We start from the raw sequence: 22,368 nt of genomic DNA, 5'->3' as shown, positions 1-22,368 counted from the left end.
GTCGATCGAGGCTCCCCGAATCACTTATCGAGAGGTCGAAAGGGGCCGCCTCGTACATGGGCCGAACGAGGCTTTCCAAGTAGCGAGGTCGAGATACCCTTAGGACTCTAACCCGATTCCCTCTCCTTCGGGTTCGGGCCGAACGAGGCTTCCCGAGATCTCGAAACTAGAGCTCCTCTCAAAGAGGCTCTCTAGCTCTCTCCACTTGATTTTATTCAAGTTGAGAGTGAATGGTACATGCCCCATGGGGGGGTTTATAGCCTAGGAGTACATGACAAAAGACCATGGGTACCCTTGGGGAAGAGAGAAAAGTGGGGGCAAAATGGTAAAAATAGTTTTTTGGTCCATATCTTTTGTGTGCACCAAATGGGAAAAGTGGGGCTTGGTCCATGGTCCACCATGGACTAAGGGCCCCCTCCTCACACATTTCTTGTCTCCTACTCAAACTCAATTTTTCATTTGACCATGACATGAGAGGTTTGACTTGTTGACTTGTCTTCCCTTCTCATGTAGCATTGACCATGCCACGTTGGCACCTTGACTTGTACTGAGAAATGTTGACCTAGTCGTTGCCACGTAAGATTTTCGGCCCGGCCCATATAAGAGTTTATTTACTACAACAGGTAGTATTATGTCCGTCACAAATATGATTTTTGTGACGGTCGTAACAATCACCGTCACAAAAATAAAGCACAGCCACCAAACTCTGGAATTCTGGAATCATGGTACTGAAATAATCATTTTTTCTAAAAAAGAAATCCTCCGCGAAAAAACAGTAAGGCTGTCTTTGGACACACAAAGTTTTTTCTAAACAAGCTACTTGCCTGTTTGGTATCAAAGTATTAAAATAAAGAAACCTACTCTTCTATGCTTCTTCTTCCTCTGTCCGCCTCCCCTCGCCCTTCTCTCTCTCAGCACGCAGATGCGCGGCTAACTGGCCACCGCCCACCGATACCAGCAAACAAGGATATGTACAGAACATTGAAGATCCTTAATTAAATAGGCATGCAAGTAATCAGTGGACTAGTTGAAGAAACAAATCTGGTCAGTTGCGTGCTCCAGCGGGAGCGGCGGGCCGCTGGTGACTAGCAGTGGCTGCGCGGCGACCTGCAACGAAGGCGACCGGGAGCAGCGGCAGCGTGGCCAGCAACGGGGGCAGGGTGACCAGCAGCGGGGGCAGCGACCTGCAGCAGGGGCAGCGCGGGGACCTCCAACGGCGATGGCGCATTGATCTGCAGCGAGGGCAGCGACCTCCAGCGGCAGCGCTCGTGGACCTTCAGTGGGGGCGGCCGACCTGCAGCGGCGACGGTGCAGCGACCTGACCTATAGGGGCGACATCGCGTTGATAGGCGACGGCGCGGCACAGCGACCTGCAGCGCGGCCCGACGGGAAACGGCATGCGGGGATGCTGAGTTTTTCGTCCGTGCTCTGTAAAAAAAATAAAGAGGTCCAGATCTCTTTTTTTATACAAAGAAAATACCATAGTTTGGATATACCATCGTATTAAAACTACAGTTTTTTTAGATAACCAAACACCACACTGGTATATAAAACTACAGTAAATTGAAAAACCGTAGTATTCTAAAAATACAGAGAAAAAACTGAGCTACCTAACATAACCACAGTATGTGAAAACTACAGGATTAAAACCTGTGTGCGTGTAATGCCACAGTTTACCAATTCTATGGTATTTTTCAGTTTTGACAAACCCATTAAAAACCACAGTATGTGAAAACTACAGGATTAAAACCTATGTGCGTGTAATACCACAGTTTACCAATTCTATGGTATTTTTCATTTTTGACAAACCCAAGGGATGTTTGGCAGTCGCAGCATTCAGTACCATATTTGGTTTTGTTTTGAATTATATCAATTGACCAGGCTTTGTAAACATAATTTAATAGTAGTAGATTTTCATATCGATGTGTATATGTTATACAGCAACCAAGGGAGTGCTTTGTAGAAAGCATTGAAAACATTCCTAATTAATTAGGCATGCAAAGTAATCAACGGACTAGTTAAAGAAACAAATCTGGGCAGTGCCGTGATCCAGCAGGAGCGGCAGGTCGCTCGTGACCTGCAGCAGGGCACGCGGCTACCGGCAGCATGGACGGTATGTGACCTGCAGCAGGGGCGGCGTGGCGACCAGCAACGGCATCGCGGGTCGACCTTCAGCTGGGACGAAGAACTGTGGCGGCAGCGCGGGTCGACCTTCGGCAGGCGGGTCCTCCGGCGGCAGCGAGCGGGGGCGGTGCGACCTCCAGCGGTAGCGCGGATCCACCATCAGTGGGGGTGGAGACCTCCAGCGGCGGCGGCAGCTACCTGACCTACAGCGGCGTGACCTCTAGCGGCAGCGTGGATCCACAATCAGTGGGGGCGGAGACCTCCGGCGGCCGGGACCAGCGGCGGCGCGGCGACCTGACCTACAGGGGCGACATCGTGTCGATAGGACCAGGCGCGGCACGGCGGCCTGCAGCGGTGACGGGCGACAGCCATCCAATGGCTATCAGCGGCAATGATGTGCGCAGCCTCGGCCCGGTACAGGCGCATGCGGTGATGTTGAGTTTTTTGTCCGTGTTCCGTAAAAAAATAAAGAGGTCCAGACCTCTTTATTTTATACAGAGGAAATAACTCAATTTTGGAAATACTCTAGTATTAAAACTGTAGTTTTTTTAGGTGGCCAAACACTTCAATGCATATAAAACTAGAGTATATCTAAAAACTGTAGTATTGTCAGAATACTGAGAAAAAACTGAGCCACCAAACGTAGCAAATAATCCCAAAGACTCATAACACTCTTATTTTAGGGACCCGCCCGGCTAAGCCAGCTCACACTTTTCACAACACTGCACTCTAGGTGCCCTTAATTTCTACAGCAAGCATCACACGCGCTGATATACCAGTACTTTTATGATTCAGGTAGCTAGCTATATATGCTCGATCACAAGCCTCACAGTACAGTAGTATAGCTAGCTAGGCACATCGATGCAATGTTTAACAGTACTGCACCGAAAGCATTCCAGAGAAATCGAACGAACGATCTGACGGCCTGAAGCCGACGCGCCGCGGAACCGAGATGGATAGTTAATTGGGGCCGGTCATCTCGTAGCCGAGGTGAAGAGCCGTGGTGGTCGCCGTGGCCTGGTCCTGGTGCTGTGGCTGGGAAGAGTAGCGCGAGGAAGAAGCCGCCTCCTCGTGCAGCTGCATGTTCACCTGGAGTTGCTGGTGCTGGTAGTAGCTCCTCGCGTCGAACGTCGGGAGCGCGTCCAGCTCCGTCGCCGCCACCCGCTCCGCCTCCGCCATCTGCATGCATGGACATACTTGAGAGATCGACCTGGCAAAATTATCTGCTTCTGCTTATGAACTTGTGCACTTACGTACCTTGGCTCGGAGATACATGTTCTCGCTCTGCAGATCCGCTTCCTGCGTGGATGGGTTCATAGACGATCAAGCGAACAAACAATCGATCGATTAGCCAAAATTGATGTATTTGTTCATATATAATGGGGAAAACGGAATCGGTATCCGTGTGTATTGATCAATTACCATTTTCTGCATGTACTCGATCTCCGCCAACAGCAGCTCATGCTGAGCACCAAATAGTTAAGTGCATAAATAACATATACATATCGATCCATCAGACTTCGATATATTAAGTGTTTCAAGGTATATACTCCCTCCGGTTGATGCATAATAAGTGTCTCAGATTTAGTACAAAGTTGTATTAAATATGCATGATACACTTATTATGGATAGGGTATGTTTTTCACGTGGCTAATCACAAAATTAAAGGCTCACCTTCTTGGATCGGATCCGGCCGATGCCCTTCTCCAGCCTGTTCTCAAGGCTCTTGAGCTCCTTCAGGGTCAAACTGCCCACGGATTCGCCCACCAGGTGCCTGAACAAAAGTAACCAGATTCGTTAGGTGATGAAAGAATGAGAAGTTAAGCTAGTGATCTCGATCGGTTGTCAGTGGCTGAATAATGTATAGCTAGACGTCGTATGTACCTGTTTGCACTTTGCAAGGACTGTATCTGATTGCGCAGCTTTGCCGATTCTTGCTGAAAGTATTGCTGCAGGTGTAATGCAGAATCAAGTAATTAAAACGACCGGAACCAGTTAGTGTAGGTAGCTAAAGAGTTGCTTTGCAGTTGGGTGCATGTGTACATGCATGATTATATATACATGCTGTGTTAAGTTTACAGCACAGCCACAGATGCAGACATTAATTAAAACGGTAATATGCACGTTTTGAGCAGATGGCAAGAGACGAAAAATTCAAATAATTTGGGTTTTGTTTTTAGAAAACCACAAATCTTGGAAAAACAAATTACTTAACCACGACACTGTCGGGTTAATTGCTTGCACAGTTACAGTTAGAGGGAACCCAAATAATAGGATTTAGGGCATTTGAAAGAAACACTGTCTGGCCGGTTAGGCAATCAAATAATGTTTGGTAACTTTGGTGGGTAGCAAAATATACATTGGCTTTAAATTTCGGACTAAATTCAAATTGAATTCAAACCATGTCAAAATATGTAACATACAATGAAATTTGCTTGAAATAATTTCAATTTTTTGAAATATTTTAGTGGGTACCAAAATATCTCTCTTTCTAAAATTTGAAACCATGTTGCCCATTAATATAGAACTTCACTGCATTCTTGGTGGACCACGTCTCAGGATTTCTATATTGAGCGGCATGTGAGAGGGAGCCCCACCAGTCGGTTTTCTTGCAAAATGCTCTAAACCCCATGATTTGAGTTCCATGTACTCCATCCGTCTTATAAAGCTCATATAACCTTTTCTATTAAATTATTCCCTAATATAACTCATTGTTCTTTTGGCTCCCGCGCCCAGCTAATAACTATTACACCAATTTATCTTTAATTTAAACATACACTCACTCCGTTCCATAATATAAGGCACGCACGCATTTCAAAATTTTGCTTTGACCATCAATTAGACCAACACAATGTGAATTATGTATTATAAGAATTATACCGTCGGAAATTTCTTTCAGATATGAATCTATTGGTATAATTTGTATAACACATAATTCACATTTTGTTAGTCTAATTAATGGTCAAAATTGGATCTCGAAATGTGTGGGCGCCTAATATTATGGAACGGAGGAGTATTAAATATGTGATATACTGTAAACAATTAGACAGTCGGTGTTAGTTATAGCATGGATATGCAATTAAGTGATAGACTTATTTATCTGTTTTTTAAACAAGCAGTCAAATAGACAAATATTATGGAGTGATTGAAGGGGAAGGTTCCAACTAGAGCGATATCCAGTTTAAAACAAAATTAGAACAAGATCCAATAGTTATCTCGTCGGCCGACTTAAGTTTGAAATCTCAGTCAACGAAGAATTTTCCTTTTTGCGACAAAGAGCTAACGATTCCATATTTAAAACTGACTGATCAACAATATGCATCATTTTGGTTTCCGCAGGGAGGGCAAAAAATGCAGCTTACTGGGATATTGGCATCATGAAACAACATGCTCACCTGAGAATTGACGTCTACAGTGGGAGCCGAGCCAGATGGGCTAGCAGAGGCCTTCTTGTACCTGTCGATCGTCGATCTCGTGCTAAAACCAAATGTTAATAAATAAAAAATTAATGTTCCCATGATAGATTCATCCTAATTATCTATGTTACTATCAATAAAAGCTTCCATTTTCGAAAGAAAAAACCCTACGCTACTGTCATACTCCAGTATATCAACAAAAAGTCCTATACATTAAACCACAAACCTAGAAGACTGTAAGGAACGCATGCATACATCTGAATGGTCAACTCAGGGCATCAAAGTCATCAACGATCGCATTCTAGAAAAAAAGTCATCAACGATCTACCAATATATTATAAGCTTAACCTCTTACACCCATTACAAACTAAAGACCCCTCGCTGCTCGACAGAGCGAGTGAGAGTGACACCACCCCCTCCTTAGCACAACAGAAGAAAGGAAGCAGGAACCTGGGTTTTCCTTCTCCATGCAACGACCATGCATCCATGCATCCATGCATCTACATTTTTTTTTAGATGTACACATCCAGCTCTGCCAGTGCACATGAATGAAAGATGGGGACGACCTTTTATTTCAGGGGCGTGCCATGCCATGCCTGCTGCTGCATGTGTCGACGAACACGCGCCCGCCATGCATCATGCACGGCGCGCGACTGAAAAGATATTTGAAGCTAACAAGTTCTAAACCTCAAAAGAACAATATCGTGGAATCATGCATATCTAGTGATATGAAAAACAAAATAATTTGGTCACATAAAAATAACATATATACCATTAGATTTGTCATGAAAAATATTTTTTAACATCTAATTTCTGTATTGTTTTACTAAATTATCCATATGAGAAACAAATGGTAAAGAAATACTACTATATAGAGAATGTGTCCATATCTAAATATTCATGTATTTAATTTGGAACGAGGAAATATCATTTTGGAAAGCTAGTTTACATTATATTTTTCATTTTTCTAATTACATTGATACCCCGTCCATTCCACAATGCGTGCATGATGATCTCTCAAAAAAGTACATGATGTTTTGGACATGCATAGACACTTGAGCTTACAAAATTTCGGGAAAATACATCTATTTGCATTTAGTAAAGTAAATACACGAGTGTCTACAAATAGACAATGTAAGTGTAATAGACAATGCAAGTGTACATGAATTTAATTTCTTCTTTTTCTTCAATCTCCAAAAAAAATATTCCTTTTCTTTTTTGCAGCATGCAATTAATTAGATTTATTTTATACAAACTCTTGCAAGTTCCTATATCAAGAAATAGTTGATTATCCACATATTTTAGCTAGTGTTTTCCATCTATAGAGTATCTACTCAAAATTAGTTTTCTTTTTGCGGCGAAAAATTAGTTGATACCACATCCTTATAGGTCCAATCATTTGCATCCTCACAACAAAAGCATATATTGTAAGCATGTTTCTTTTCTTATCACATCATGTAGAGAAAATAGAAGCACTTGTACAGTTCCATCTTTTGTCAACAAGCATACATATCCCGGCCCAAGCATGCCAATAATCACCAAAAAATAAGAAAGATAAAGAGTACTCAAAGATAAATGATCCAAACATGCATGTACTACATACCAAGCACTGCAACTTAGGATTGCTATCAGTCGATATACTACTACGCGTTCATGCATGCATACCTGTTACTAGCATATTCGTAGAGGCGGCCACGGCTGGAGAAGACGATCAAGGCGATCTCAGCGTCGCAGAGGACGGAGAGCTCATAGGCCTTCTTGAGCAGCCCGTTCCTGCGCTTGCAGAAGGTCACCTGCCGGCTCGTCGTGTTCTCGATCCTCTTGATCTCGATCTTCCCCCTCCCCATGGTAGAGCAAACGATCCCAGCCTTGAAAGATACAACGAAATTAATATAGGTGTTGGATGCATATAGTGTGTAGATCTATACATGCAGGAGACTAGCTAGTTCATGCGTGGAGAGAGTTCAGTATAGTAGGCTAGTTTAGCTGATCGGGAACATCTCAGGAACATTCTGGTAATATTAAGTGGGTATAACTAGCCTACTACACATATGCAAACAAGTTTTACATGCACGGAGATTTATCGCGAAAAGATGGTTTGAAAGGAGATAACACAACAGACATGAAACCAAGTTAATTGAGAGGAAAGGGATGCTTCACAAAATTACAAGGCGACATAATTTCAAGAAATAAAGAGCGCACGAGGGAACTAAACCCAAAAGAGGGAAGCTCTCCTTGCAGCAAGAAACACCAGAAGCATGAGAAAGGGCAGGAAGATCTGTGCCAAATATCAAGGAAAGCCCCTAAAATCAGCTGATAAAAAGCCCCCAAATCTAAATGTAACGAGTTAGAACTTAGAAGAGAAGGAAAGCAGCCATCGCAGCTCGATCTCTAATGGCTCCCCGTTTGAGGCATGCAGAAATCCAGGGAGGAACAAGAAGGTAGCAAATTAAGAAGCTAGAGCCATAAGGAAACCGCCCGATCTCTCTCGTGTTGGATCGTACCGGAAAAGCGCTAGGATGAAGCGGAGATCACTCCTTCCCCAAAATCCCAAAGCGGAGGTGATTGGCAAAGGGAGTGAAAGCTGCAGCGAGGAGGGCAACTGGAGGGGTTGGTCTTGTAGCTAGGTTTCCTTTTAAAGAAGGAAGGGAGGTGAATAGCATGGTGTGCTACTGTGCTGCCTGTGGACTCGGATATATACTGAAGGACTTCTCTTGTGTGCGTGGGTGTGTCATATATGAGCTCTTTTACGGCAATCACATATACTCCGTAACTAAGATGATCATATGTGCGCCCAGAGAAATCTTTCTAGAGACGTGCCGCTGTGGCCTCTTGGTTACCAACAAACGTATTGCTCGATCACCGCTACTCGGCAGCAATAATTAACTGGCCATGCATGGGCAAACTTTCCTAATCGGATTAGGAAATTAATTGGTGTTCATCTCCAATTCACTTAATTTGATCAAAGTTTTGAAGTGATCAATTATAATCGATTCATAATTGGGCAAACACGGCGGAAATAGCAAATAATATCTATCTGAGTGCATGCCTGCTGCTCGAAATTAGTCTGTTTATCTTAGAGAGTCAATCACATACATTGACACCAGGCAACGTGGCAGCTTCAGACGTCGTAACCTCCTTAGAGGTGTTGCCTTTGGAGCCCTCGCCTGGCGGCGGTGGATGTGATGTGATGAACTTAGATGGGGCTTGGCCAGAGAGTGCGGCTTCGAGTAGCGCGGGCTCGCCGATGCATGAGTTGTACCTATCGGGGCAGCCTCTTCTTAGCTCCGATCGCTGGAGAAGCCCAGCTTGATCTGCCTACCTTCTTCTAGCGTTAGGAGCTGCTCCCTGTTCGGTGTCGTTGGAACGGGTGGCGGTTCGCTTTTGCGATTGTGACTTGTTTGTGGGCTTTGCTTTGTAATGCTTGTAGTCAGGGTTTTCGTGCAGTTTTTCTTAAATAAGTTGTGCATTGTACGGTTTTCGGCTCGGTTTTCCTTATAAAACAGAGCCATTCTATCCTTCTTATAATGAAATATAAGAGCACCCTGCCCTCTTAACGAGGTTTCATAAGAAAAAACTAACATTCGTGAAAGGTAGCTATATCGCACATGTAGATCATCTTGCTTTGACATATCTAGCCAGAAAGTGCGTGCATCTTACAATGGACACAAATTACTTGCAGCAGTTGTTAACTCATAAGTGGAAGTGGTCATTTTCACTTAACGTGGCATGCATACATTTAGATCGGAGAGGGCGAATGAGTCTACCAAAGTTATCCAAAATAGCTAGTCAAAACTAACAATCCTAACGCAGAATCTCAACTGATAGAGGTTAACTTTACAAGCATATATGCATGCAGGTCGGGCTGCTAGCTCACTCAATCTTGTTCCGGCTACCGGCACAGCACAAACGACAGTTGCTAGACAGTATCCGGCTATCCGCACGATCGATATGATCGATGGAAGTGAAAGCTAGCAGCGTACGTAGCACGCGGAGTAACTTAACCGTGTCGCCCTCACAGCTTCCATTCTTGGCGCCAAGGACCACTGCGCGGCCTTGGATTCACATTTTCCCCATCTCGGCACAAAGCTACAGGCGCACCCATATGTGCCATGCATGCACGATCGAATTGCCATCTCCTCCCTAAACAAGGGTGCTTTGCTTGTGTCGTGAGGCCGCTCCGTTTCCGGAGCCTCTGTCCGAGCTTGGAAAACGTCGGGACCAACCATTTATACTCTCTTCAACACCATGACAACGACTCACGCGGGACGGATCCATCGGCTAGCTGCCTGGGTGGGCCATTAGAGCGATGCCGCTACGCATAGATAACACAGGGAAGCGAAAGAGGGAAACAGGTAGTTAGACACCATTCACTGGCTACTGAGAAATTGTGATGGGACACTCCTGAAAAGAAAAGAAAAAGGAACTTGTCATTGGAATCATGTTGGTTTTTTTGCTGCTTTTTTGTCTGCCTCTTCATGCTAGCAATGGAAGGGGCCCCTTGCACTTACCCAACGTTGCCTCTCTTGAGAAACGAGGTTCTCCCAGTCTCTCAGGAAGAGGCCGTGTCTCAGAAGCGAGCATTTTGGCTGATTTCAGTAGAGAAAATTCATCATGGTTATAATCATTGCTTGCATGCCAGGGGCCAGGGCCATGAGCAAGATGTGGCTCTCATGCGGCCTCTGCACATTTATGTTGGCTTGTACATAAACGGAGGCATTTCATTTTAACAGCATGCGTGTACATCACAGCATCAACATGGGTAAACGGAGGCATTTCATTTTAACAGCATGCGTGTACATCACAGCATCAACATGGGACGGCAAATGTGTCCTGCTGAACTATGGTCAATTGCTCAAATGCACGCATGTTTTTTGTTTGAAGACGAAGCAAGCCATGCATGGTTCAGACCAAAAAAATGTGAAACGCTATGCCGTTTATCAAATCAGTCACCCCGAATTGCACAAGTGATTTCCCCATGTAAACAAAATCACTATCATGGTTGCACCCTTTCGATATTTTGTTTCGGCCTCAAAACTCTCGAGGCTTCAGAGAACACAGCCAAACACTACACATGATGATCACCATTACCCTTGGAAGTACATGCAGTGAAAGTGCATGAATAAGCACAGCCAGACGGCAATAAGAATACCATTTGGATTAATAAAAGCGATGCGACAGCAGAAAGCATTGTGCAGAAGGAAAGGTTGTGTATAACATAAATAGAACCCGAAATTCAAAGCCCCCACGTGCTAGTGGTGCTAGATGTTGCAGTATAATAATGCAATACAGCCAGGAGGCATGGCAAAGTGGAAGAATCATTGGCTAGGTACCTTTTGAGTTTTGCAGAGTTTATATATTCAGATTTTTTTTTTGTAAAAAAGAATGCTAGCCAAAACATTGGCACTTCCTCAAAACGATTCGTGGATGCCAAATTTTCACCATATAACACTAAGTTACAGTAGACCTTCCTCGGGAGGTCTGTCTGAGTTTAAATACCACAAATTCTTTACATTATAACATGAAAAGGATGCAGGGTCTGCCAGCAAAACCTGTGAAGAAAGAGAATTCTGTATCACATAGGGTACCAAAGATGCTTGTGTACCACAATTTTGCCATTACTGAATTCAACACATGTTTGTCATGTAAGCTTATTTTGATTCAAACGTATCATAAGATTACAGAGTTTAACTAAATATTGTCACGTCATGCACCATAATAATTTAAGATGATCAGACCTATGCATTTACAAGATGATAGAAATGCAGGTGTTCAGGACTACTGATACCTTTGTATCCCCATTATAGTACTTGGAATAAGATTAGATGGTCCATAATAATTTAACTAAATCTTGTCACGTCATGCACCATAATAATTTAAGATGATCAGAATTCAGACCTATGCATTTACAAGATGATAGAAATGCAGGTGTTCAGGACTACTGATACCTTTGTATCCCCATTATAGTACTTGGAATAAGATTAGATGGTCCATTGAACATAAGATTCTATATAGTTCAATAAATAAGATTTCTAATCCAACAAAAAATCACAAGTAAGCTGATGTACAAGGCTACAAGCAGTCTCTGGTTTTTCAGTATTTAAACCAAGATCTTATAGTCATCATACGAAGAGTAAGTGTAGCAAAACTACGATGTGTAGATTGACACCCCCAAACACCATATATACAGTAAGATAATTATATTGAATAACCTGGGAGGATGGCAAGTGGTTAAAATGCAGAAATGCAAATTTTAGTTAGCAATAGCAAGAACCAAGAGGTGCTTTATCCTACAGTATAACCTTCAGCTGGGTTTTTTCTAGTCTTTGAAACGGTACAATCAATAGTAAGTAATGAAACAAAAAAAAAACACTAATGATAACTGAGTTCCAAAAATAAAATGGAAGAACATGGAAGCTCCTCTAAGCAGATTAGGCAATGAAATGACACAGGACTAAGTACATGAACAATAAATTCAAATTGGTTAGTTCTAACATACACTTTGTAACAAAATTGTTCGATGTAAATGCAAAATTAAGGTGCCATAGGAAATATCACATACAGTCTTAGATCAAGCCTATATACTGCCATGGGTGTGTGTATTACCTTGTCAGCCAAGATACTCTTGCTGTACAAAGAAGATTATCAATCTCTAAGACCAAGCTCGACCTCAATGTCATCATCCTCTTCAAATAGCTTCAGCAGCCGTGCATGCTGTTCCTCTCTTTTCTTCTTCTGCCAATACTTGAAAAGGAAGAATGACACCAGAATGGCTGCCCCAATTCCTAGAAGGACTAACAGAACTGTTTGGCCAGTATGACCTTTTGACTGAACTTCAGCTTTCTTATCATCAGCTAGCCCTGCAAACATATTATGCGTATTTCATTGGTCTAAAATTACAAATCTGAATTGGAGTACATGGATAACTGAAGTTATTTATGTCTGTCCCAAGGTTCCACAGAAGTTATAGCTTCAAAACTAAAACAGAAAGTAATACAGCAGGATAAAACTCATCAGCAGTTGAAGGTAACCGCATCATAAAACTATTGTTCCGAGATCAATGAATGCCACATTATATGATTATAACTTCCAATTGAACTCCTACATTTTTTATATCCCGTGCTAGCATACATAACCATCACCATGTAAGAAAATTATGCAGAGCTGTTTGTGACTGGTTTGTGCTACTGCTATACACCTTTTTTAGCTGGTTCCTAGCGGCAAGCAATACAGACACAATCTTAGCTAGCTAAGCTACAAATCCTACATAACCTGAAAGTTACATAATTACGCAATGCTTATGATTTAGAGCAAAAGGCACTTGCTTGTCCTACCAGTTTCAAGCTACTTGATAGCAATGGTAAGAACTAAGAAAACACAGCATTTTAGCATAACTGATTTGCCTAGTTTATGCACATTTAAAAAAATATATCAAGTCGAAGCTAGGCAAAGACAATCCTTCTTACGCAGGCTTCTGTATTAAACGTCGGCTATATCTTGTGAATGGGCTTGTGCAGCTCTAGACTGAAAACTAGTTAACATATATTACAATGGTATTAACACCCAAGAAGGAAAAGATTTGTAATAGAAGTCAAATCAACATGATGTGAGAGACGGTGTTCCAAGAGGCAAGATAACAATATCCGATTTTGTAAGTTGTAACATCCTAACAATGTCAAATAATTGGGAGATCTAGTCAACACCACTGTAGGACAAGTAAAGCAGATAGTGTGATCCTTCAAGTGTAAATTTGTTAATGACTAATCATTTTCTACTTCAAAGAGGTAACCACATCAGAACAACTGGTTCATAGCTCTTGCTTTCACAGGTTCCATACTGCGTGCTTTGGTTTATGGTACCCATGTCACTAGTTTAGCAGAGAAATGCCAATTTTTATCAGTCTGAGGGTGAGATGCAGCAAGCTGGATCATACAGCTCTTTAAGTTTTGGCGAAATTTTTTCTCGTACCTGGCAAATCCCCAAACAAGTTTCAACATCCATAAAACAAAGCCATTCTAGCACATTCGCATATTCATGACATTTAGTGCTTCGTTGTTTCAAATTCCACAAGAAACGCTAACAACAATTCAATCTGCTACGAATTCAGAAAACGGCACGAAGTTCTGCTACGAATTCTGAAAACGGGAATCTTAAGTTGGTGAATTGTGATACCACGGGATTTCGCGAGTTCCTCTGCCCGAATCCCAACCTACTTCATTAATTAGACTCACAAACCACCAGAGACAAACAATAGTTCTAACAATTACGGGTGCGGATAAATAAACGGAACCCCCAATCCGCAAGCATGGACGGGCGGCGACGAATCGCCAAAATCCCACGCGACGACCCCCAACCAGATCCCCCGCGTACCACTCACGGATCTCGGTAGCTTCGAACAGATCGAGCAGGGCTATAGGAGAAGCACGCACCTGTCACGAACTGCGCGCCGATCGTGGCGGCGGCTAGGAAGAAAGCGGCGGCCGGGCTGGATCTGCTGCCGCATGCGCCGTGCGGCTGTCTCATCTCCCCCTCTCTTCGCAGGCGCGCGCCCGTGCCTACGGCTGCGTCGCGACGGCGACGGCGACGAAGCTGCGGCCTCCTCCTCCTGGTGATCGTGCCGTGTTGGTGGTGGATCGGAGGTCGGAAGCTTCCGTGCCGTGCCGTTGGCGTTCGGTGCGGTGTGTTTTGCTTTATGCGTCCGGTGGGTGGGTTTGGAACGGACGCGGTTCGGTGTTCTTGCCCTCGAAGGCTCCGCTACCGCTGTTCCATGGCAAACAGCTGGGCGGTCGTTCTCGCCGGCTCCGTGCCGCTGGCAGTGGCCCCCCGGAGTACGGTACTAGTCCGGTCGAATATCTGGTGCTCCCAAGCACTCAGGTCCTACCAACTCCTCGCATACCTAAATCCTCGTTTCACTCATCTGTAAAGGTCTGTCCTTCGAAAGGTAGGTTGAGTTCCCCCGTATGTAGCCAGCCACACTCTACTCGTAGGTCAAATATTGGCGTAGACAACAGAGAATGTGCTAGGTAGGAAACCGAAGGAACTCTTGCTATACGAGAATTTTCAATTCAACATGACCTATTTCTCAACAACAACTTCGCTCATCAGTTATTTCGTGTTTTCAAAGTTATTAATTGTCTCATACCTTATTTTCGATTTCGATAGTCTGGTGTAGCGTACCTTATGCAAACAGAATTCTAAGGTTTCTTTATTTTATTATGCAATAAGAAGAATTCTTCCAATCTCTTTTTCTTTGGTTTTAGGAAAATCCAAACGCACAGTAGCATCCCAATTTTTTTTAAATTTTTTTTGAAATAAATTGAGTAGATTCATAAGATGTGTGTCTACCATCTTGCAAAGTTTAAAACCCAAATTCATTATATGCATAGAGAAAAAAAAAATACAAATGCAAACATGAATAGTGTCAGAAATTTTATCTTTTGTGTTTTTGTCTTTTTGCAAACTATTCACATCAGGATTTGTCTTTTTTGTTTCTCTACGCATATAATGAATTTGGGTTTGAAAATTTGCAAGGTGGTATACACATATCTTATGAATCTACTCTTATTTCAAAAAAATTGAAAACTTTTAGGAGTACTTGGGAGCATTGGAAATTCTCTCCCGGTCCGTAGTCCAAATCCGAGTGCGTGAAATTGCCTGCTGTGAGAAAATCAAAACTATCTTGAAGTTTTCTTCTACATTTACATAACATAATTTTGTTTTACTGTAACATTATTTTAAGTGGGCGCACTATCCGGTGCAAACTGTTGTTAGGTGTAAATTTGCGAACTTTCATTTTTTTTTAAATATCCGTAACTTTATTCAAACTCCATAATCGTTACAGGTATAGTGCTTTGGTTCATAGATCGAAGAAATTATAAAGCAACTCTTATAACTAAGAATTACAATGAAATCTTCCGGAGAAATTTTTTCCACGATACTAATCTTTGTGTCATGAAATATTGTCGATGCTTCAGCAAAAAGATTGCAATTAGACAAGAGCAGCAACACTGCCACTCATACCCCTACACGAAGTTGAGTACCTTCAAAGAATTCAGAAAACCCGTCGAGTTGTTCATCCAAAAAGATGGGAAGCCATGAGCGTTGAACATATTTGGGCCGGAATGATACCCTAAAAGTGAAGGTCATCGAACCGCAAGATCTTCACAAGAATACTAGAGAAGCACTTCAAAGCCACAAAAGACCATACCAACGAAAACACCGTGACACACTGACAAAAACTCATCAAATCTATATGAACAGATCTGCGAGGACACAAAATCAAAATCCGCAAGATCGGACACATCGAACCTGCGGTGAGTAGAAATCTCTGGCCCCGTGGCACTGTCCGTTAAAACACCGCCGCAGCAGAGGAAAAACATGAGTAATTTTATTCTTGACAGCGTCGCACTCTCCACCAAATCGTTGCCGATCAAGACCATGCAGCTCAAAATACTAAACATTTATGGAAACAAATAGGAGGACCAAGATTCCCCCACCTCATAGCGCCAGGATGGCAATGGGTGGCGAGAGGGGAACCAACAAACTCCTGCAAGATCTAACTCAAAACCCTATTCTTGCAAACTTTCATTCTTGACCATCCAATCTAAATGGGCCGCACCACACCAAACCACGAGAAGGCCAGCCGAGTTGCCACCCAAGGGGGAGAAAATGAAGCTATCAAAGCGTTTAGGACAGATGCGCTTGACGTACGAATGACCAATACTATCCCTCCAGAAGACATAAAATAGTACACGGACTCTCCTCTATCTTATTTCGATAGAATGACCAAAACTATCCGTCTAGAAGAGATAGAACAGTACAGGGACTCTCCTCTATCTTATTTCGAACATCACGATGCTTCACTTCAGGGTTGATACCCTTATATTCTTGCACAAAACTCTCCAATTTCTAAAGTTTGACATATTCATTTAAAAACACTAAACGTTGCAGACTGAACCAGGCAAACCAGCTACCCATAGTACAAAGAGTAAAATATAACCGTTGTTCTAATTCTTTCGTTAGGGTGTCAACTTAGTTCTAAATCTTTGAAATTGCATGTCCGAGTCCTAAAACTATTTGTAGTGGTTCATTGCAGGTCATTAGTGTGTTTGTGCTCCTTTGACTGGCTGATGTGGCAATTTGACTTATGCCACATAAGCCTGGGCCCAGCCGTCACGTACCCCTTCTAATGGTAAACTTGCAAATAAGACCCACAATCCTCTCTTCTTCCCACATGCGGTCCCTTACTGAAAGATCGGTATGGTCGACTAAAGGGGGGGTGAACAGGCGACTAACAAATTTTACTTTTTCTTTTTCTTTTCTTGAAAGATACAAACACTTAATCCTACGATTTACTAGATTCTCTAAAGGTAATGCAACCCTAGTATGAAGTGCAATAGCCGAAGCGATAGCCGAAGCAACAAGATAACAATTAAGCTTACAAGAATGTAAAGGGTAAGAATGTATACCACACGGGAGACGGCAATTTCACCGAAGTTTCACCTTTTGGGATAGGTGTACGTCTCCATTTGGAGGAGTGCTCTACCACAAAGGTAGTGGCGCCACAAAAGCTCACTCTATTCTTCTCTCACAACACCACAAAGACGAGGTGAGCTCCACTAATGGTTTCCTTGAGGGCGAAGTCCGGACCCTTACAAACTTGGCCGGAGCTTGCTCCACAACTTAATTGGAGGCTCCAATCCAATCCCCGAGCTCCTCAACACCAAGGGACAAGGCAACCACTTTCGTATAGGGTTCCCAACAACCCAAGAGAAACGGAATCCACAAAGCAAACAAGGGAAATCAACTTTTTGACTTGGTGAAACCCTAAATCTCGATTTTCTCCTCCAAATCTCAAAGTATTGGCTTGGGGTTCAACTATGGAGGGAGATCAAGGGAAATGAAATTCTTGTGTTCTTGAGGAGAGAGAGGGGTTGTTTGGCTAAAGCTCGGGCAAAAGACCCCTTGGGGACGAAGGGGTATTTATATGGGGTCTCCAAAATCGAACCGTTATGCATTGCGCGGTGACAGGTTGGAACTACCCGGACGTTCCGCAAATTCCCGGAAGTTCCGGATTTTCCTCCGTTCTTAACCGAGAGTGATCGGAGGTTGGGGCGGAATCTGGCCGGAACTTCCGCCACCTGGACTGCAGGCAGAAAATAACAAGCTGAATTTCGTTCCTTCTCTCTCGCTTTTTGGGGTTGGCTTTTTAATGGGTGCAATTTGTGTAGTTGTGTACGTAAAATTGATGCACATGTTCCCTTCCCTTGTGGATTCCCTCTTAATAGTATGAATGTCCTACGACTCAAATCAAATGGAAAAAGGCGCTAACATCGCTACGCTTCTTAGCATCTTGAGGGTCAACTTCATCGTCTCGTGCCAACTTCTTTATAGAATCTGAAATACTTGACACACGATTAGACACACAACATGTTGTCATCACCACCAAAACCGCTTATGAGAGAAATGCCCTTTCACTCGCTCTGTTCCCCCCGATCTGAAGCCTATCCACGTCTTCGTCCTCCTCTAGCGCACCACCGTCTCCGGCCTCCGACCACGCCGCCTGCGCCACCACTCCAACCACCCACGCAGCATCGCCTGACCCACGCACGGCCTCTGCACTGGCTGCCCAGAGCCCACGTGATCTCCTTTGCCACCTCAGAGCCCAGACGGCTGCAGGGCACAGGGAGGAGGACGGGAGGACTGCGGTAGCTCCAATTGCAGCGTTGCCGGGACGAATCACCATGGCGTGGGCTCAATCGCGGCAACAACGTTTGGTGGCATTCGCGATTCGGGCCGCTGGCCTTGATTCCTCTGGGAAATTGGGCCGACGAGGTTCGCGTGGGGCCGTGGAGGGTCGCAGGTAGCCTTCGGTGGACGGCTGCTGCCAGATACGATGGCGCGGCATTGGGTCAAGTCTGAAATTTCCGGGTCTATATAGTTTATTTGGAGGTACATGTCACTGTCGGTTCTCCACAACAAACCACCTCCTTGCGACCCTGCCCATGGGCGAGCTCCTCGCCGGCCGCGAGCTACGCCTTGCTGCCCGCTCTGCAGTCCTGCGAGCTCGTTGCCGGCCACGAGCTATGCAAGTTGATTTGACAAGATAGCCTTCAAGGTGTGCGGGGGCTATGAGGGGACTACACGTCCGCACGGCCAGCGATCAGTAGCATGACGAGGATTAGCTGCAGCAGCCAGCAGCCAGTGGTGCCATCTTTCCTCTCCCTCTTCTCTGTTCTGACGGCCAGTGAGGTAGAGTCAGAGAGAGAGAGAGGAGAAAAGAGAGTGCAGGACCACGAAACGAAAGGATGAGAGATCGAGGGGGTTTCTGAAACATTATATTCTGAATCGTAGAAAATTACTCAAAACCACCACATTTGGAGCACATGTCTAGAAAAACCAACTTTTTTTTTAAATTTTTTTCAAATCACCAGCGTTTTTGGTGCGGTTGGTTGCTCCGGCCACTAATATTCAAGTTGAACACAAATTGATGGCAATCCTGACCATGGGGCCCACCTGTCACATCCAACGTGGCTTTTTTCGATCCGACGTGGATCTTTGGCTCCCGGTCCGTTCCCCTGCCCCCGTCCGTGTCGCCCGCGCCGCCGTCCGTCCGCACGAGGGCCACCTCGTGCCTACTTCCGAGCGTCGAGATGGGAGGCCCAACCGCTCCGATCTTCCCAGCGTCCAGCCCGACGACCTCCCGAGCATCGCACCACAGGAAGCGCACGACGCGCCGATGCCATCCAAGCGCCTGTCCCCCGGCGCCATGGGCGCCATGGACGTGGCGGCCTCCTCCCCTTCGTCCTCTCCCAGATCGCAGAAGCGCCCGTCCCCACCCCCAAGCTCCGCCTGGACCATGGCCGCCAGGAGCCCAACCCTAGGTCCCGCGGGTCCCACGCGTGCTCCGACGATGACGAGCTCTTCAGCACCGCCGTGGGCGCCTCGCCGTCGCGTGACCGTTCCAGCGAGTGCCAAGCTACACCACCCGCGTCATCGGCTCCGCCTCGACGTCTACTTCCTCCTGGCACAAGGAATCGAGACGGATTCGACTACAGCGAGCGCATGATCTAGTCCTTTGTCTACGGCCGCCGCCGCTTCTCCGGTGAAATTCCGACGGCTCGTCCTCGGGAAGCTCGTCATCTTCCTCCTACGGAATATACGTGAGCCCCTCTCTCTCTGGCTTCTTTCCCCGACCGTTTATGTGCCTCGTACCGTCCTGTCCGCGTAGACGTGCTCCGGCGGCCACCGGCGAGCTGTTGTTCGTCGCGTCGCTTCTGCTCTTAAGACTTGACCGTCCAATCGCTGCTGATCTAAGGACTTGACAGGCATGGGGAAGAGGATGGCGGCAGCGATGGGGTAGATCCTACTGGAGAAGGCCGGCGACGACGAGCTGCACGGTTGACAAAGGAGCGACGACGCGGGAGTGCTCCGGGCAGCAGCGGTCTCGGGAGAGGGCTCTGGTGGCTTCGCAAAGGAGACACAGACGTCCAGGCGACAGTATGGACGCTGGGGAGGCTTCGGTCGGGCGGGTGGGGAGCGGCGGCACACTGCCGGAAGCGGGGAAGACGACCTCGCGCGAGGCCATGGGGCGCGCGCAGGGTTCAGGCGTTGTGGGTTAGGGTGCCGCACGACGTGGCGGGGTCGGGGAGGCCTAGAGGTCGACGAGAGTGGTCGGAGTCGGATTAGGGAGTTGGCCGGAAAAAGGAGAGAGAGGAGGGCTCACGCAGGGGATGGACAGGTGGACGAGATGTCCATGCTGGCGCCATGGTGGCACCGACAGGTGGGCCCCTCGTGTCAGTTTTACCGTCAAAACACAATCATCTGCCAAGTCAGTGTGCGGGAGTACCTCCAGCCTCAAAACGGTGGTGATTTGAAAATAAACTAAAAAAATGTGGTTTTCTTAAACATGTGTCTCAAATGTGGTGGTTTTAAGTAATTTTCTCTTCTGAGTTGTTACCTGATGGGTGGGCCCAGGCCTACGGGGATAAGTCAAACCACCACGTGAACGGTGAGAGGGGAACAAACAAATTTAGGACCTGCGATGAACCACTTAAAATAGTTTTAGGACTCAAACGTGCAATTTCAAAGATTTAGGACTAAGTTGACACCTTGACGAAAAAAATTAGGACCACTAATGTATTTTACTCTAGTACAAAAGATGCATATAATAATCCAACTAGAAGTATTACAAACCAAGCATGAACTGCAGTAAGTAACCAAACACTCCATACCATATAAAAACGAGTAAATATCACAGAACCCATGGTTTAGGACGAACCGTATAAAGAACTCCACCTTTTGGTTTTCTTATCACTTAAACCCGATAATTGGGCAAAAGTGTATCACAGAACCCGTAATCACGCTGTCAACGGCGCTAACACGGAAACTGACTCCGGGCCCCACCTGTCGGTCTCTGTTACTTGGACTGGCTTAACCGGTCGGTTTTTAGGCCGGTTCAGGCTGGTCGGGACCCAGGAGTGGCATAAGTGTGCTCGGGACGGCGCGTTTGGGAAAAATATATCCCGCTTTTCCCATCTGTTCTCCCGTTCTTCCCCTCTGTTCTTCGTTGTTCCCGCAAGGAGAGATGAAATCCAAGGTGGCGGATGAAGGCACGAAGATGACGAACAGCAGTGAAGCATCATCTTCCCTGTCTGCAGTTCAGGTATGTTCGAATTTGGGGATTAGGGTTTTCAATTTGGGGATTAGGGTTTCCCGATTGGGGATTAGGGTTTCCAAATCGGTGTTTGGGGCAAAATTGGTACGATTTGATGCTCCTGGGCTGATGTTTTCGTAGGACTTTGGCAAAATCCCGATGGACGTGGATGATATCGAGTACTGCGGTTGGGAGATGGAGTCTGTTTTGAGGTGCCGTTGTGGGCTGATACCAGTTCGAAGGGTTGCTTTTGAAGGTTGTTTTACTGGTCGGCGTTTCATCAGCTGCTGCAATGAGGATGAAACGAGATGTGATTTCATCTCATGTTATGATCCAGAATGGCCTCCTACCATGGAAAGGGCTTTGGAGAAGCTATGGGGCATGGGAGAAGCAAAAGAGAAGCAAGTTCATGCCGAACTCAACTCACTGATGAACAAGATGCTTGAGGACAAGCTCACAGCTGAGAAGGTGAAGCTTGATACTCAATTTTTGAAGATGGAAGCTGAGAAGGAGAAAGCATTTCAGAAGCTTCCGGAGATGCAGCAGTGGATTCTGATTGCACTTAGCTGCAACGTGACATTAGTTGCAGTCTTGCCTTATGTCATTGCACTGAATATTATCATGTAGATTATGTAGTTAATCGTTGAGCTGTGTTACTCTGTAATGTGACAATAATGTTGCAGTTCATGTGGTGGTTATGTCAGATAGAAATGGCATAATTCATGTATTCATCTATGATATGACGCAATGACTATTTTCAGCTCATTCTGTAACTTGTCGTGATAATGTGACACATATTGATGAACCGTGCATAGAAATTGAGGCCTGAAACACATAGTAGTCCAGTAGCTATGCCAATCACACACAAAATCTTGCACAAACATGTCCAGTGCATACAAAATGAGACCTGAAACATACATGTCCAATGGCATGCCAATCACACACATAATCCAGCACATACATGTTCAGTGGACACAAAATGAAGTTCTGTAACACTTGCAGTTAAGTACATGAAAAGAAGACAGCAATCAGGGCTTCTTCTTGTAGTTCCTTCCACTTGCAGTTAAGTATGACCACATCCTCCCTCTCCCTCTGACTGGCGGAAGCTTCTGAACCCTGGCCTAAGAGGAAGGGCCAGCTTCATCATTGTTTCTTCCTCTCCCTCTAAATGGA

The 22,368-nt window shown here is 45.1% G+C and overlaps 4 protein-coding genes across 6 annotated transcripts; 2 read left to right on the top strand and 2 right to left on the bottom strand.

Annotated features, from left to right (window-relative positions):
- Nucleotides 1–2,730: 2,730 nt before the first annotated feature.
- Nucleotides 2,731–8,964, bottom strand: LOC100832541 (MADS-box transcription factor 21-like). Of its 3 annotated transcripts, none has more exons than XM_010232017.3 (8): nucleotides 8,045–8,178; nucleotides 7,206–7,408; nucleotides 5,520–5,601; nucleotides 4,009–4,073; nucleotides 3,799–3,898; nucleotides 3,547–3,588; nucleotides 3,382–3,423; nucleotides 2,731–3,303 (listed from the first exon to the last, which is right to left on the bottom strand). In XM_010232017.3, the coding sequence occupies exons 2-8, from the start codon at nucleotides 7,385–7,387 to the stop codon at nucleotides 3,085–3,087; spliced, it is 732 nt and encodes a 243-aa protein (XP_010230319.1). In that variant the 5' UTR covers nucleotides 7,388–7,408; nucleotides 8,045–8,178; the 3' UTR covers nucleotides 2,731–3,084. The 3 variants fall into 3 exon arrangements, with proteins under 3 accessions (XP_010230319.1, XP_024313924.1, NP_001266821.1); XM_024458156.1 differs by lacking the exon at nucleotides 8,045–8,178 and adding an exon at nucleotides 7,743–8,019; NM_001279892.1 differs by lacking the exon at nucleotides 8,045–8,178 and adding an exon at nucleotides 8,637–8,964 and having other exon boundaries at nucleotides 2,750–3,303; nucleotides 7,206–7,817.
- A 1,878-nt stretch (nucleotides 8,965–10,842) lies between these two features.
- LOC100828190 lies at nucleotides 10,843–14,321 on the bottom strand. The gene is made up of 3 exons (XM_010233065.3): nucleotides 13,970–14,321; nucleotides 12,147–12,400; nucleotides 10,843–11,092 (listed from the first exon to the last, which is right to left on the bottom strand). Exons 1-2 carry the CDS (start codon nucleotides 14,061–14,063, stop codon nucleotides 12,186–12,188), a joined length of 309 nt encoding a protein of 102 aa, XP_010231367.1. The 5' UTR covers nucleotides 14,064–14,321; the 3' UTR covers nucleotides 10,843–11,092; nucleotides 12,147–12,185.
- Nucleotides 14,322–19,044: 4,723 nt separating this feature from the next.
- Nucleotides 19,045–19,608, top strand: LOC106866041 (proline-rich receptor-like protein kinase PERK10). The gene has a single exon (XM_014898565.1). It carries the CDS (start codon nucleotides 19,045–19,047, stop codon nucleotides 19,606–19,608), a length of 564 nt encoding a protein of 187 aa, XP_014754051.1.
- On the top strand, nucleotides 19,116–22,000 carry LOC106866114. The gene is made up of 3 exons (XM_014898843.2): nucleotides 19,116–19,702; nucleotides 19,868–21,204; nucleotides 21,337–22,000. The coding sequence occupies exons 2-3, from the start codon at nucleotides 21,127–21,129 to the stop codon at nucleotides 21,820–21,822; spliced, it is 564 nt and encodes a 187-aa protein (XP_014754329.1). The 5' UTR covers nucleotides 19,116–19,702; nucleotides 19,868–21,126; the 3' UTR covers nucleotides 21,823–22,000.
- The last annotated feature ends 368 nt before the right edge of the window (nucleotides 22,001–22,368 follow it).

This window comes from Brachypodium distachyon, chromosome 2, assembly GCF_000005505.3.
Source record: "Brachypodium distachyon strain Bd21 chromosome 2, Brachypodium_distachyon_v3.0, whole genome shotgun sequence".
NCBI lineage: Eukaryota > Viridiplantae > Streptophyta > Magnoliopsida > Poales > Poaceae > Brachypodium > Brachypodium distachyon.
This window is presented reverse-complemented; position numbering and strand designations above follow the sequence as displayed.

Coding starts and splice junctions, on each gene's coding strand:
- LOC100828190 (XM_010233065.3), bottom strand. CDS start 14,063: ATGAGACAGCCGCACGGCGCATGCGGCAGCAGATCCAGCCCGGCCGCC. Junction 12,401..13,969: donor CGGCGCGCAGTTCGTGACAG/GTGCGTGCTTCT, acceptor ATATGTTTGCAG/GGCTAGCTGATGATAAGAAA.
- LOC106866114 (XM_014898843.2), top strand. CDS start 21,127: ATGAAATCCAAGGTGGCGGATGAAGGCACGAAGATGACGAACAGCAGT. Junction 21,205..21,336: donor CTTCCCTGTCTGCAGTTCAG/GTATGTTCGAAT, acceptor ATGTTTTCGTAG/GACTTTGGCAAAATCCCGAT.
- LOC100832541 (NM_001279892.1), bottom strand. CDS start 7,387: ATGGGGAGGGGGAAGATCGAGATCAAGAGGATCGAGAACACGACGAGC. Junction 5,602..7,205: donor TACGAATATGCTAGTAACAG/GTATGCATGCAT, acceptor ATTTGGTTTTAG/CACGAGATCGACGATCGACA. Junction 3,899..4,008: donor TCCTTGCAAAGTGCAAACAG/GTACATACGACG, acceptor ACTTTTGTTCAG/GCACCTGGTGGGCGAATCCG.
- LOC106866041 (XM_014898565.1), top strand. CDS start 19,045: ATGGGGCCCACCTGTCACATCCAACGTGGCTTTTTTCGATCCGACGTG.